Raw genomic sequence first — 14,430 nt, 5'->3', positions numbered from 1 at the left:
CACAAAGACATGCCTGCTGTTCTCAGTTCTAAATCCATTTCCACGGTTTCCACTTGTGTCTTCTGGTTTGTGTTTCACTGGTGGGTTTCAGATGTTACTGTGCAGACTTGCCAACAACTCAAAGGTAAATCAAACCAACCCCCCAAAAAAACTGAATTTATATACCCATGCAACCAAAATACGCAGAGTGGACAAACTTACAACATAAAGAAACACAACTTCATGGCATCTGAGTCATATAACTGTCAGACAAATAATTAATACCCCCATATACAGTAAATACCTGAGACAATTTCTACTTTCAATTATAAATTAGTGCTATATTTAGCACTAGACCACCAATGACTTTTAAAACAGACATCTGTTACACTTTAAATGGATGATTCCATTTAATGATCATAATTACCATTTAATTATTAACTTGTTAAAGTGAAAAGAGGCCACTCTTCCCAATACCTATGAAAACAGATCTGTGTTTGAATAAAGGTGTATAAGTTGAGAAGTGAGTCTTCTATGCTACTAGCTTTCCATGAGCAAAAAAACCTGGGATATCTTTAGTTTTTGATGGCCCATGGGGAATTAAACAATATTCCCTTTTGATACATAATACAGTAGGTTTAAAAAAAATAAAGTGGTGGATAAACACACACAAAACATGGATACATCTACAACTTGCATTAGAAAGGATTTCACAATGTTTTATTGTGCATGTCAGTATTTTAGCTCTCTTTTGCTATACCACTGCTGACTTGTATAATGTCTCTTTCCATTGAATAAGTTAGACATTAACAGTAAGTTATTGCAGTCTTTACATTAATGTAAATCCAACCTGTGGTCTCTGGGGTGTGCTGTATTCAATTCATAGTAAAATGTGGAACAATTTACAATGCATTACAATTGAAGTTTGATCTCCCAGTAGTTTCTACAGTAGCATAACACAGCCCACATTTTCCTATTCTTTGAAATACATTACATGGTCTTGGGCCTATGACAGTTTACTTACAAGGGGTTACACATTAGATTTCAATGTAACATTTTATCTAAAACGTTCAATATTCTGAGGTTTTAAAATATTTCATGCATAACGAATTCTATACATATACAGTGCATGTACACAGTACATTCTATACATATACATGTACTGTATATGGTGCAAGTGGAAAAATTAAACTACAAATTAATCAACGTTTTTATACATACTGTACATAATACAGTATATAGCATTTCCTATGATTCCCTGGAAAGGTATGATAGTTTATCTGTCCAGTCTACTATATCTTCTGGACTATCATCTGGATTCAACTTCTCCATTTGCTTAGTATAGTCAATAGTATCCACTGCCTTAAGCGACCTGCCTCCCTGACTGAATAAGCAAATAAACTGGCAGATAAAGCCTTGTTATTTCACGCCTTGCTAAGTAAATATAGGGAATAATCATCCTTCCATTCCTCTGGTCTTACACAGCTCCACAAGAATTAGGAGGTTAAAGGTATTCGGTGATGTAATTTTCCTGACACTATGATCCCTCTGATCTGCCTCATGCTTTGGGGTCTCTCTCTCCGGTAACCTTTCATATTCTGCAGACTCCACTCAGCAAGGGTAAGCTAGAAACCCTTGTGTGGCAACCTTAGCCATCAACACAATCCGTGCTTTGATTCTGGTTAAAACTGTTCTATACATATGCTGCTGCTGAGGAGGATCAGTAAAAAGAAGCAAAAAAGAGAAAAATGCAAGGGTATCGCTTTCTTTGTCACAGTGTGCACATAAATGTAATTGCCCATATTGAAATGTTGCACACAGTATTGTAACACAGGCTAAGATCACTTAAAAGGTCACATGTCCAGAATACAAATGCTATATTTAAACACCTCAGTTATAAACATAAAGTACTGGATGATGGCAGAACACCACTGAAGGTACACCACCATTAAGACTACATAGCATCTCTAATTAATTACAGGTATGAGTATTTCAAAGGTATCAAGAAGCTATTAATTATTTTTTAAATCTCCTATTTACAAATAATTAATTATAAAAAATAGCAGTAATTTACTTAATGAAAGCCACCTGGCTAATGACATGTGCATCATATGCTGCGACAGTAGTTAGCATTTGGAAGAGTTATATGTAGAAAGTGGTGCGTAACTAGGCTCTTCAGGGCATAGAGCTAACTGAGGCATATCAAATTTTTACTAATGACTTTGAAGTTTTGCAAAACTGAAGTTATAACGTCAGCATTTTGATAACAGCATTCTATTAAGGTCACAATGAACAAAAATAGGCAAAGTACCATAATGTTTAGAATATTCCTCATGTCTTGAGCCTAAACCATACCACTGTGGATAAATCAGTCTTTCTTCAGAAATAATATAGCCAATATTAAATGTGCATATAGTCAATAACTATTATTTAAATTGTAATATAAACATTGTTTTGAAAGAATTTTGCATTCGATTTTAATTTTGAGTGTGAAATTATGGCAGATATTACAGTTTAGCCATTAAATGCATGGCAGGAATGAACAATAGGTAAAATTGTCTCTAAACACAGACAAATGCCCAGATACTGAGACACCAACAGAACAGAAACATTCTACACGGTGCAGTGAATGTAAGAACGTTACGCGTGTCCTGTCTTTTTTAAACAACACTATGAACCAAAAATAAGAGTTCCAATTCACTAGAAGAGCTTTGGTAAAATTTCCAGTCTATGCAAATCTGTCTAATTACACATGCTAATGTTACAATATACGAAACATCTGTTTTCTCAGCATATTCTATCACAGACAAAATAATAATGACTGAATGGTTAAGAAGTAATGTCGTTGCACTTAAATATTAAAAAAAACACCTGTATTTATGCTGATACAAGGGCACAGACAATACCTGAAACTTTTTAATGAAAGGTTGTAATAAAGTAATTTGTTTTATGCTTTCTCTTTAATGCAAAAAAGAGATCTTGTTTCTTCCAATTTTGTGACTATTTTAATGTAGGAAAAATTCTATTACAATGAAGAAAAAATGAATGTATTCCTTGCATAAGGAAAATATCACAATAGTTTGATGGAGAAAACACTCTGGGGACAGGTACAGATTTTAAACACAGTGAGTCTGTTTTTAAATATCCAGGAAAGCTGGGTCTACAGAGAACCCTTTTCAAGAGGTCAAAGGGATAAAGCAATTTAAGGAAAATGCCATTTTTGGAAGATCCTTCAGGAGTACAATAACTGGGGATTCAGCCCACAGACTATGTATTTCCCTCTTACTAAGCGATTATGCTAAAAAAAAGTGATTATTTAAAAGTAAAACAAAGTCACTTAATGTATCCTAGTTTGTTGGCACAAAACTAGTTTGCTGCCTTGAGTCATTTCTTCCCAGGTAAATTTAGTTTTTTAACTGAAGCCTGTATTTCATCAACATTATAAAGAAAATAAACCAAATTATTATTTAGTCTAACCTAATCGTAATGGCAAATGGCTAATGAAAGATACAGACTGCCCTCAGAATGGCATGTAAAACACTTTCCCTTTTCCCTCTCAACATAACTATATGACAATTTTGATATGTTTCTTATGCTAAATGTGATGAGAACAACTGGCCAGCTCCTTTCCGCCCCCAAGCATGTCTGTAGTACTTTATTTCATAGGTTTCATTCTTTTCTGCAATTGATTCCAGTACAAGAACTGCTCCCTAGACAATAATCCTTAGCATAGCTACCCAAGTGTACACTCATGTTTTCACATTCATTATAATATGATTGATTTTATTAATTATTTCTGCAGCTTATTTATATATGTGCTTATTTGTTTGGCTTTTATTTACTAGATGTTTTCATTCATGATGTGGCTGCTTCCACCTTCCCTCAGTTTATGTATTTATTTGAATATCTACTGTAAAGCTTTGTGCATTCCTGAGTGGGCTGTTTGTTCCTGGAGTATTCTGATCATCACTGCTTGCTGGGTTCTCAATGTACTTCATTTACAATATGCTTAGCGGGCACGTTTTTTCACTGGCAAAAAGAGATGTAGGATCCCCTTCAAGCCTCCTTGCCAATACATAACATTTATTGCATTGTTTTGGTGCATTACACTGATGAAGCAAAACAAGTACCCCACCCAAACTTAGTAATCATAACACACTGCTGATAAAAGTAACCATGTTCCACACTCATCTTCCTATTTCATGGCAGTGAAAGTTACATATTTTTTAAATCTTTAAATCTAAGATTCCAAACACAGCATCAGGTTCTTCATTCATGATCATTCTTGCTGCTCAGATTCATCCAGCTCTGGGCTTAATGTTGCAGTATCCCAAACTACGTAGAACAGTGCAGCCATTAGCTTACCACAAACACACCTGACAGCTTTGCAACTGTTCCAGCAATGATCACATAAGCAAGAACACACTTGCTATTAAGTTTTACAATCTAGAGGCTATATCTGTGAGCATAGCTACAGTGTATTACTGAAGCAATTTACATGAGATATACACTTGAGAGGTCTCAATTCAATTCTCCCCTGAAAAAACAGCATACAATATACACAATATATTGGAAACTATTATAGAAATGTGTGGCTAGTTGCACCATAATGTGACACAAAATATATGGTGAATGGAAAAAAAAATTAATGTAGCTAGAAAAACTGTTGTAAACCATAAATGTTTGTACACCAAACAAAAACACACTGTGCTTTCTTAAATGCAATCATTAAGCTTGCTAATAATAAAGAAATGATCCTACTGTATACTGCTCTGAGGGGTTACCTGAAATGCTTTCAGAACGATCTTGATTTCCAACAAAACAATTAACATTGATATGATATTTGCATCAAAATCAAGACAGTCAATGAGGGAGGACTATCTTACGTAAACCAAATGGAATGATGCGGCACAAATAAGTGACACATTTTGTGAAAAATGGTACTTGCCAAGACGAAGGCATCTGTTAGCTGTACAGCACATTTCGCTTATTTCGAATCTGTATTTTTCAGACGCAATATACTGCTTTATGCCCACAGATCACAAAACAAAAGCATCATGTCAAAAAACTGATGATTTTACTTAAAAATAAAACCCATTTTAAAATGGTCATTTTATTTTAAAGACACATTGAGCAAAAAAAAATGCTTTTGAAATTACCATGCTAGCAATTAATCACCTTAGGAATTTAATCCCAATTAGCATCACAAACTATTATAATGATACTCATATCCAGTGGTGGTCAAAGGGCAAATACTTTACTCTTCTCCATCTCCAAGAAGATGGCTTGCCTTCGTACAAAATCTGGTCAGTGGTTTATCACAACTGGGTGTTTTTCACTCAAACAAGACCATGATTTGAATATGCATGCAGTATGAACAATCCATCTCATGTCTATAATGAGAAACCCCTTAAGGCATAAAATGATCTACTGTACACTGGCAAAGTAGCCTAGTACTAACAGTGTATACTGGTCTGTGAACCATTGCATCATCAATCTAATACATATTTACAGTATAAATCAATCCATTTGCAGCTAAATATAATACCTAGACTTAAAGGCTGTAATGTCCAAAGTTTAAGGATTTTTTTCCCAGTGGCAGAGGCAATTTATGTTAAAAATTAATACTTTTAATTTAAATAACTGGTAACAAATGACTGCCTTCTCCCCTTTTGAGCTGAGAACCATCTAACCCTTTAATTTGTTTTATTTTTAACAGGAAAATAAAAAGGTTTGAAAATCATTTAACCACAATCTAACTTAAGGAATGTGCAAATCCAGAATTCTTAATGAGACTGTAGTAAATCGGTACTGAGATGATCTTCCAGATCTGCACACGTCTTAAATTCTTCAAGCAATTTGCATGTATTGTTTTCTTAATCATATACCATGAACAAAAGATTGGTTGTAAACAAAAACCAACCAATATATCCATTAAAAACAGGATTTTATTAGGATTATATTTAAGACAAACTATGGGTTGATTTTTGACCACATTTAAGAAGGTCCTTAAAGAAAACTAATAAACAATATTAAACATTAATAGCCTGAATATTAACTCTATAGTTCTAATGGTTGTTACACAATGCACTTCCTAATGACTGATTAGCTGAAAATTAAAATTATAAATGTATGAAGGCCTTTGCAGAAAGTACAAGACTCATGTTTAAAGTACCAGGCATGCCACATTTTCAATACCTAGAATTGTTTGACACTACAGAACAAAATATAAAGTACACTTATAAATAACATTAATTTTCATTAATAAGGATGAAAAATATGTTAAATATTAAATTATAAAATTGTCTTCTATGAATAGAGAGAATGTGAAGGACATTGGAATTTAATAAGTTACAATACCATTTTAAAAAATCACTATATGCTCCTTCCCCTGATATGTAAAAGATAACTGGCTATAATCCATAATCTTCCTTGGTAATTTAAATACATATTAGATCCAAACCCAATTTATACCAAGCACGAGGAATAACACAACAATATTATAATACAATACATGCAAGACAATAATTCATTCAATGTTCACAACAAAACTACCCAAATTAATTCAATTGGGACTTAGGGTGGGAGATCAATGAAAATATATCAGGAAATTAAACATTACAGGCCATACCTGTTTCCGAGTGTACCAGTTTACTTTTTCTGTTCAAAGTGTGGATCATCAGTTTATGCTACACCAAATGAGATTGGAAGCAAGTTAACAGTTAATACAGCTTTTTCAGATTAAATAGCATGTAATATAAAATTAACACCATAACCGAATGAATAATTGTGGAGTGGTCCCAAATTATACACAGTTACAATATTACCATCAAAAACAAAGTATCTCCTGCCAGCTAATCACCATATCAATGGCACATGCCACAACAGAAAAGCACTAGTTTATTCCACTGATCATGGTAGATAAACCCCAAATAACAGAGAAATTAACAAATGCTTGACATTTGCTCAACATCCATTATTCTGACACTACTTCTGAATTTCAAAGCCTGAGAGCATGCTTAATCAACATTCATATTCCCCAGTGTGCCACAGGCACCATATTGTGCCCCGCCTAAGCACTGATGAAAACTGCACATTAGCTATTTCCAAAATGTTCTGGGACCATGCAGTGGAGCACGGCTATATCTTGCTCCTGCTCTCACACTTTCCTTTTAAACACTTCCAAGACAAAAGCATCTGCCAGTTTTTACTCGGGGGATGTATGCAAAATGAACTGAATGCAGTTTTTAAAGAGAACGTAATCATTACATCCAAATTCATTCATAGGGCAAGGAAAGGCCAAAGAGGCCTCTCTGGGGACAAAAACCTGCGGGAATTTCTCCCCAGTGAACTGGGAGCCATGCACAATCTTAGGAGCAGACAATTTCCAATTCTAATGTCCAATACTATGAGACTTGTGTCACATCCTACTGGCCTAGATACACCCATTCTGTTTCCATTGTAGCAAGCACAGACACTAGACAGGACACTACTGCTAAGCGGGAGGTGCAATATTTGCATGTTATTCAATTGTGAAAGGGTAAAAGTGACAGCACTGTGTCAAATTCTTTTCCCTTTAGAACTCAAACTCTGTAGGAGAGGCATAGCTGACAGATGACTCCCCAACATCTGTGTTACGTGCACGTCACAGATGAGAAACCTCACATCCCTGTCATATTCACAAATAAACAGATGACTGGCGTTTTGCAAGAACTCAGTTCTATATCTATCTACTGGTCTGGACCAAGTGCATTTTTTTTTCTGCCGTTTCCTCGATTTAATTAATTGATCTGCATTTTGGCACAATTAATTGAAAATATTAAAAGCACAAATGTTTCAGCCACAGGAATTGAAGCTGCATTTATTCTGAGCCAAGACAACTTTGAATAAGCAATCTTTTTTCATATATGCTTGAGAAAATATTCTTATGTTATCATAACCAGTTTAAATGTTTTTTTTCTCCATTTTTACTAACATCAAAGGAAAAAAATATCTAGTACACATCTTCATCATTTGACTTTTATTTTTGCTAAGAAGAAAATAACACACCAGAGTATATATAAAAATTCTCCACATGTAGTTCCATACATAAAAGCCTTTTTGGTTCTTGTGTTAGGAATGAGAAAAATGTGATGAATATTTCTGCCTGCTGCACAAGACCCACCATGTGGCTAGTTTGATGTATATTAAAGCAGATTACTCTCTTTACTGTGCACCTTGGTGGTTCACCAGCATAGCATGCTGTTCAGGCCTGTGTCTGGTATATGCGTGATTAGGGGTAAAACACCTATCAATTCCTAAACTGAAAATGACATATGTATGTGGGGGCCATAATTATATTATACCTAATAATTGTACAAAATAAAAACTAGCCTGAATCCAATGTGACACTGATCCACTATAGTATTTATATGGGGTCATGTACCCTAATACTGATGTAAAATTATTTACACCCCTTTATTCAGCTGTTCCTTTCTTCGTGGCTCTTGCAAGATAGCTACTAAAACACTTGAGGAAACAGTGGTTAGTGTTTTGAAACAGAATTTTCTTTCATTAAATCTACTCAAGCAGATATTAAAGATGCATTTAATATAGTAGGAAATGGTCGGTGGGCACCACCAGCTGTGACAGACCGGTTACTGATGAGCTACTGTCGGCCAGCCCTCTCAGCAGGATTCTGTGTCTAAGGCTGCTGAAGGACAGCGATAGCTTCCCTTGTGTGTAAGCTCTATTCATCTCCAAAGTATTTACTAAATCACGGGCTCCTGTGCAGAAACTCGGTGTTTCAGCGCATGCTAACAAATGATGGATGGCCTAGTCAATACGTTATGTCTTGAAAGCGTGATTTCCTGCCATTCCAATCTCTAAACCTCTAGAGTCCTCTGAGCTGATCGGACATCCAGAATATATTTTGCAGGCTGTGAAAACAGTGAAGCAGCTCCGTCTGTCAGTCCTAAAATGGGATTTTGTTTAAATCTCGTTTTCAGAAGTTAACAGCAATAGAAAAGGAGAATATACTGAATGAATAACTAAATGTTAGTGCTCGGCAAGCTCATAATTTCAGCATTCACTAGAAATCTGAAAAATGTGATCATATCATTTCAAATGGAAGGCTACTTTGTTCAGCAACAATATAAAAAAAACATTCCTCTGATTAAGGTATATTTCTAGGGTAAAAATATAATGACTGCTGGTAAGCAACACAAAATGGTACAGTACATATTATTTATCTCTTATAATTCATGATTATGTCAACCATGTTTTTGTTGGTATTTTGTTCACTCCTAGGACGATTCACCCAGAGGTGATTTGAAAACAGAAATGTATATGTTTAAAGTGAAGAAATATTTCAGAAATCAGGCTCGAGATCTTATGATATGAACAATATTAATAACACAGTATTTTGTATTTTACACAAATATAACATTCCTGGAATACACCCCTACTCTCCTTTTAATGATCATATTACATAAAACATTACTTGTATTCAGATATGCTCTTAATTTTATCTTTTATTATTTAGGAGGCTGACAATTTAATCCATAGTGTCTTGCATTTGCACCCATTTCTGCAACTGGGTATTGGAAGAATTAAGTGAAGCACCCTGATCAACAGTCACTAGGATTTGAACCACATCCTTCCAGTTACAGGTCCTGCACAGTATCCACTGCACTGCTCAGTTGCCCCTTATCACTACCTTCCAGAAAAAAGGAATGACTTTTTCTTAAATCGTGAGGACAGTCTTGAAGCCACTGCAAGGCACAGGTATGTATGGCAATTCCTATGAGTCTTTTTATAAAGCTCTCCTACTATTTTCATAAATTTAATCTTTCTTGGAAAGCATCCTCTTTAAATTACATTCACTCATCAATCAGGATTTTAGACTACACAAGCAAAGACAAACAGCAAATAAATTCAAAGTAAGAAAAGCTATATTATCTGGTGCACAGTCTCCTTGAAATTCTTACAGTAATGTACAGTACCTAGAGTATTTTCCCTAAAGGCTTACCTTATTCTAAGCAAGATTATATATAGCACAATGGAGCTAGAGAACACTCAGTTCTGCTGTTTCTCAGTAACCTTTAAGGAATCAGAACTGTCATGTTCAATAAAAGGATGACATGTTGGTGGGGCGGGATATTATTGTTTTTTCTTTGCTATTATTGCATTTTTATTCTATTTGAGAAGGAAAGAATTGTATTGCCTCCTTTTTTATTTTTTTTAGCTTAAGACTAACTTGTCTGGAGAATTTGTTGTGGAATCAACAACTCTTTACCGTTGTTTTGCAAACAGATTGTGAACTACTGTGAAAGAAGAACTAAGCATTCAAGTGTTTTCAAATGTGAAAAAAGGAGATGTTTGCATATGCGTGTTTCGGAAGGGCAGGGGAGATGGTAAAGCTACAGTAAGCAGGTGTTTAAAAGTGCTCAGAAAGCTTTCCTTTCTAAGCGTTAGCGTTCCTATTTAGAAATAGGGAAATTCCTAACCCTCCATATTTGGTAAATAGGGATGCTTACAATTACATTACATTTATTTTTGGATGTTGTTCTTACCATTTAAACCCACTTCATAGTGCAGCCATTTGCATATGCAAGGTAGCAGGGCACAGACAAGAACAACAGTCCTGGTTCGTGTGACTGCAGCCCAAGCAGTAGTTCAGAATCCACGAGAAGAGACCTACTGTAGGAAATGGGTTTACACAGGTGCTAATACAGGGATCAGCTGAGGACAGCCCTCACCTGTGCGATGAGGTGTGCCAACGGCAGAGCTTCGACTCTGACACTCCTTCATTGAAATGCATGGGTTGCGGGTGTTTTTGCAAAACATTCCACAAAACTTCTGTCACTTGTTTAGAAATGACCACTGGCTTAGACCAGCCAAAATCCCTCTTGAGGAAATACTCGGCAAGGGCAGACCTTGTCGCTTCTTTGTCAGAAAACCATTGTTAATATCCAGTTACCCATAGTCTTGTCCTTATCTAAAAAGTGAAAGGGCATCACAGCAATGGAATAATCTGGCCAAAACAAAAAATCCTTTATGAGCGAGACAGTGCGGAGGGGCTGCCCTTCACCGAGTAATAAAAAAGTAATAGAGTAACCTCACTTCCGGGAATCTCAACAGGCTACCTATTTTATAAGAATGGGCTTTAATCCAGGGGACCGAACATCTGCTCTTATTCGTGGCGCCGAAAAAAAAGCGTAGCGCCACACAGCATTCATCAGGCATATAGTTTGCCGGCGATACATATCGCCCCAGAATCAACAGGTGATTTTCCCAAACAGGGGTCTTTTCCCTTATGTCTAAACTCCGTGTTCACGCAACTTTAACAAAACACCGCCGCGAATTATTTCGTATCTTCTATGCAAAGTTAAACAGAGATCACACCAACAGACAATCCTAAAAACACCACTTAATACGTTCGCTTAAGCATGTTTGCATTGGATGTTAAATCGATTGGATAATTTGCCTGTTCTGAGTAAACAAGAAGAATGGGTAAGGTACTTTAATTTAATGTCACTCAGGTGACAGCCTTACCTGGGAAACTTTTCCTTAAGCATCCTCATACAGTGGCGTGTGGGTCGGAGTTTCTCCATAAACCTCGCTATCTCATTGTATTCAGCTCGAGACAGCTTCATGGTTTCACGCCTTAAAAATAGTAAGTACCGCACTGGTAAATAGTTCTGTGTTTGACTTAACCTCAGAGGCACTGTCTTTCACCAGCTACTGTACCTGATAAATGTATAATGCTTTTATTTGCTAAAATGTATTGTGATTGGTTTTTTAATGACTGATCACCCCACTATCCGTTTCAAAGTAACACACTAGAAAAACCACTCGTTATCAAAGGCTTTACGGGTTCGCTTCTTCCGACATGCATTTAAAAATATTTAATCCTAGTTTTCAAATAACTTATGGTCCTTTGATTAAATGTGGACAGGCTAATTTAAAGGCGCTTAAAATGTAGTTCTAGCTAACGTCTGCAATCCGTTTCTCTCTTCCTGTTTACGCAGGGCACCCGTTTCCGAAAGTAAAGCGGTGAACAGACTGTCAAGCCTAAATTCACGGTTTACTTTTCGCACCTAAAAAACGGAAAAACGTACCAAGCTACAATTTTACAGTTTCGCACAAAATCTATACTTGCACGTATGACCTCTGCAAAAAGAAAAAAAACGTTTTTGCTTCCCGCGGTCAAGTTGAATCACCCTTTGGCAACAACAACGCTGCAGTTCATTGGGTAAAGCCTGGAAGAGTCAGTATTGTGAAAATACATAGGAGAAGCGGTCCTGCTGGTGAAACAGGCGACTGGCGTACTGTAGTCTGTAGTAAAGAAGTGCAAGCGACATTCTCGCCTGGGTAGAAATTTCTGTCAGTAGTAGCTGTTGTGATTTTGGTATTTTTAAATCTTCTATTCTTCTCACAAAGATTAGTGAGAAACGCATATTTGATTTTTTTTTTTAATTCAGTTGAGTTGGAAATGCAAGGCTCGGAAAACAAATTTGAACTTTGCTCCTGATGTGAACAATCAGAACGCAGTTAACAACGTGTATTTGCAATATAGACTATCGGTGATTTATGGGTTGATAGATTAATATTAAAATATTTGTTTTTCCAAAATTTGATGTTGTATAGCAGGTGTATATTGTGTATAGCACTCCAGGATTATTACAGTTCATGCATTTGAGGAAGTCTTGAGTTATATCTCTGGACTTGTACTGTAGTTCAAAGCTACATACAGTATACTTTGTGTAACTCTAATTGCCTACGTTTTCCTCTTGCATACTTCCTCTCGTTTTAAAATCTTTGATGCATTCGTGTGGTTAAAACTAGATTATGATTTAAATCAGAGGTTCCCTATCGTAATTGTGGAGGCCCACAGTACATGCCTGCTGCTTTTCACCCCAGCTGAGCTTAATTTAAGTCTTAATGGAGCTAATTTCCTTGATTGAAACAGTTGCAAGTTTTTTTTTTCCTGCTCAAACACTTGGAAATGTAAAAAATGCAATTGTTAAAGGCAAGCTCCAACATGTTGAAAGCTGAAAACAGCCAAATAGTTAAAATCAGTCCTATTATTATTGAGTTTATTAAAGGTTTCCAGGACAAGGAGTGGGAATAGTATTGGGTTGGTACCTCTGAATTGTAAATCTCATCCAGAAACGAGCAGCACAACAGAAAGGAACTGTAAAAATCCAAGCAGCCAGTGTTCTAGAAGACATGTCCACTTCTGCATAACACAAAGATCATACACAATTATGTAAGGATATTAAAGTATGAATGCATGAAAATAATTTTACAAGTCACTAATTCTTTGTTTTTTTTGTATGTTTCTTCAGGCAAAACATCATTCCTTCAAAGAAAGTTGCTTTTTTGTGTGCTCCAAGGTGTATGAATTGAACACTGATACCAAGCAATGCAGTGAATTTCAAAGGGCATGAAGGATTATGTGTAAATTTCAGACAGTTTGTCGCTTTGACTACCTTTCATTCACAGTGCAAAACTAAAAATTACTGCGCTTTTGTAAAATTGTGGGTTAAATTCCAAAGTGAAAACAATTCCATTCTTAATGACATTACAGACATGTTTTAAAAGACTGGCAAAGATCATGGTACTGGGGGAATCCAAGGGGAGGGTTTAATTGGGATTTTGCCTTTGCAAACAACAGGTGTGAGTAAGTAGACTAATCACATCAGGGGTAGTTATAGTAGTGTTGTATTCTCAGGTGAAAGTTCTGAAATGCACACACTTGGGAATAAGATATCCTCTAGCACAACAATACCTATAAAAGGGCTATAATTGGGTACTCACAAACTGTTGCATATTTTACTGATATTAATCTTAAGTAACATCTTAGAAAAGTCTAATTTTCCCTTACCACGTTTCATGACATCAGCACAATATTAATGAAATACACCCACAAGATAAAACTTGAAATCAATGGCTTATTATCAAATGTCTCTAATTTGCTAATCAGATATTCTTGGAGCAACTGTTTTTAACTGATATCTAATCATTTTGAGTGTGTAGTTATTTAGAAACCTAAAGTTGCCTTGGCAAACAATGTTTAAGGCAACTTTAAACATTCAGCAGTTCTTTAAAAACTTCTAAATAAACTGGAGTATGATTATGTTAAAGCTCACAAGACCTGGCTTCCTTATTACATTAGTAGCAAATATGAAAGTAATGTATATAGTATGTTTGGTAAAACAGAAAAGTAGACCTAAGTTGACTGTAGAGCATTGTTTTTGTTGTAGGTTTGTGTTTTTAAGACATACAGTATACAGATCATACTAGTTGAAATGATGTGCAAATGTTGTTCATATTTTCATCATTGATATTTCTTTTTGGATATTCATTACTGTATCCCAGAATCCCACGCTTAGCCCACAGGCTACAGGCTGCCCCCAACTGCCTTGAGAGATACATAAAGTGCACAACTCTTATTCTACCATGTAC

The 14,430-nt window shown here is 35.8% G+C and overlaps 1 protein-coding gene across 3 annotated transcripts in view; it reads right to left on the bottom strand.

Annotated features, from left to right (window-relative positions):
• Positions 1-14,430, bottom strand: part of cdin1 (CDAN1 interacting nuclease 1) — an 81,603-nt gene that overhangs the window by 57,633 nt on the left and 9,540 nt on the right. Inside the window, exons 1-2 of one of the 3 annotated variants that reach the window (XM_088648346.1) lie at positions 12,081-12,218; positions 11,515-11,625 (exon numbers count right to left, since the gene is read on the bottom strand). The exons of 1 other annotated variant lie outside the window; for it this stretch is intronic. In XM_088648346.1, the coding sequence (XP_088504472.1) occupies positions 11,515-11,615 (101 nt within the window). In that variant the 5' untranslated portion in view covers positions 11,616-11,625; positions 12,081-12,218. Of the gene's footprint in view, positions 1-11,514; positions 12,219-14,430 lie in introns of those variants that run through there. One more of the 3 variants, XM_088648347.1, reaches the window with a different exon arrangement.

The sequence above is a fragment of the Lepisosteus platostomus genome, chromosome 10 (genome assembly GCF_059453375.1).
Source record: "Lepisosteus platostomus isolate fLepPlt1 chromosome 10, fLepPlt1.hap1, whole genome shotgun sequence".
Lineage (NCBI taxonomy): Eukaryota > Metazoa > Chordata > Actinopteri > Semionotiformes > Lepisosteidae > Lepisosteus > Lepisosteus platostomus.
Note: the sequence above shows the minus strand (reverse complement) of the source record. Positions and strands in the feature narration are given on the sequence as shown.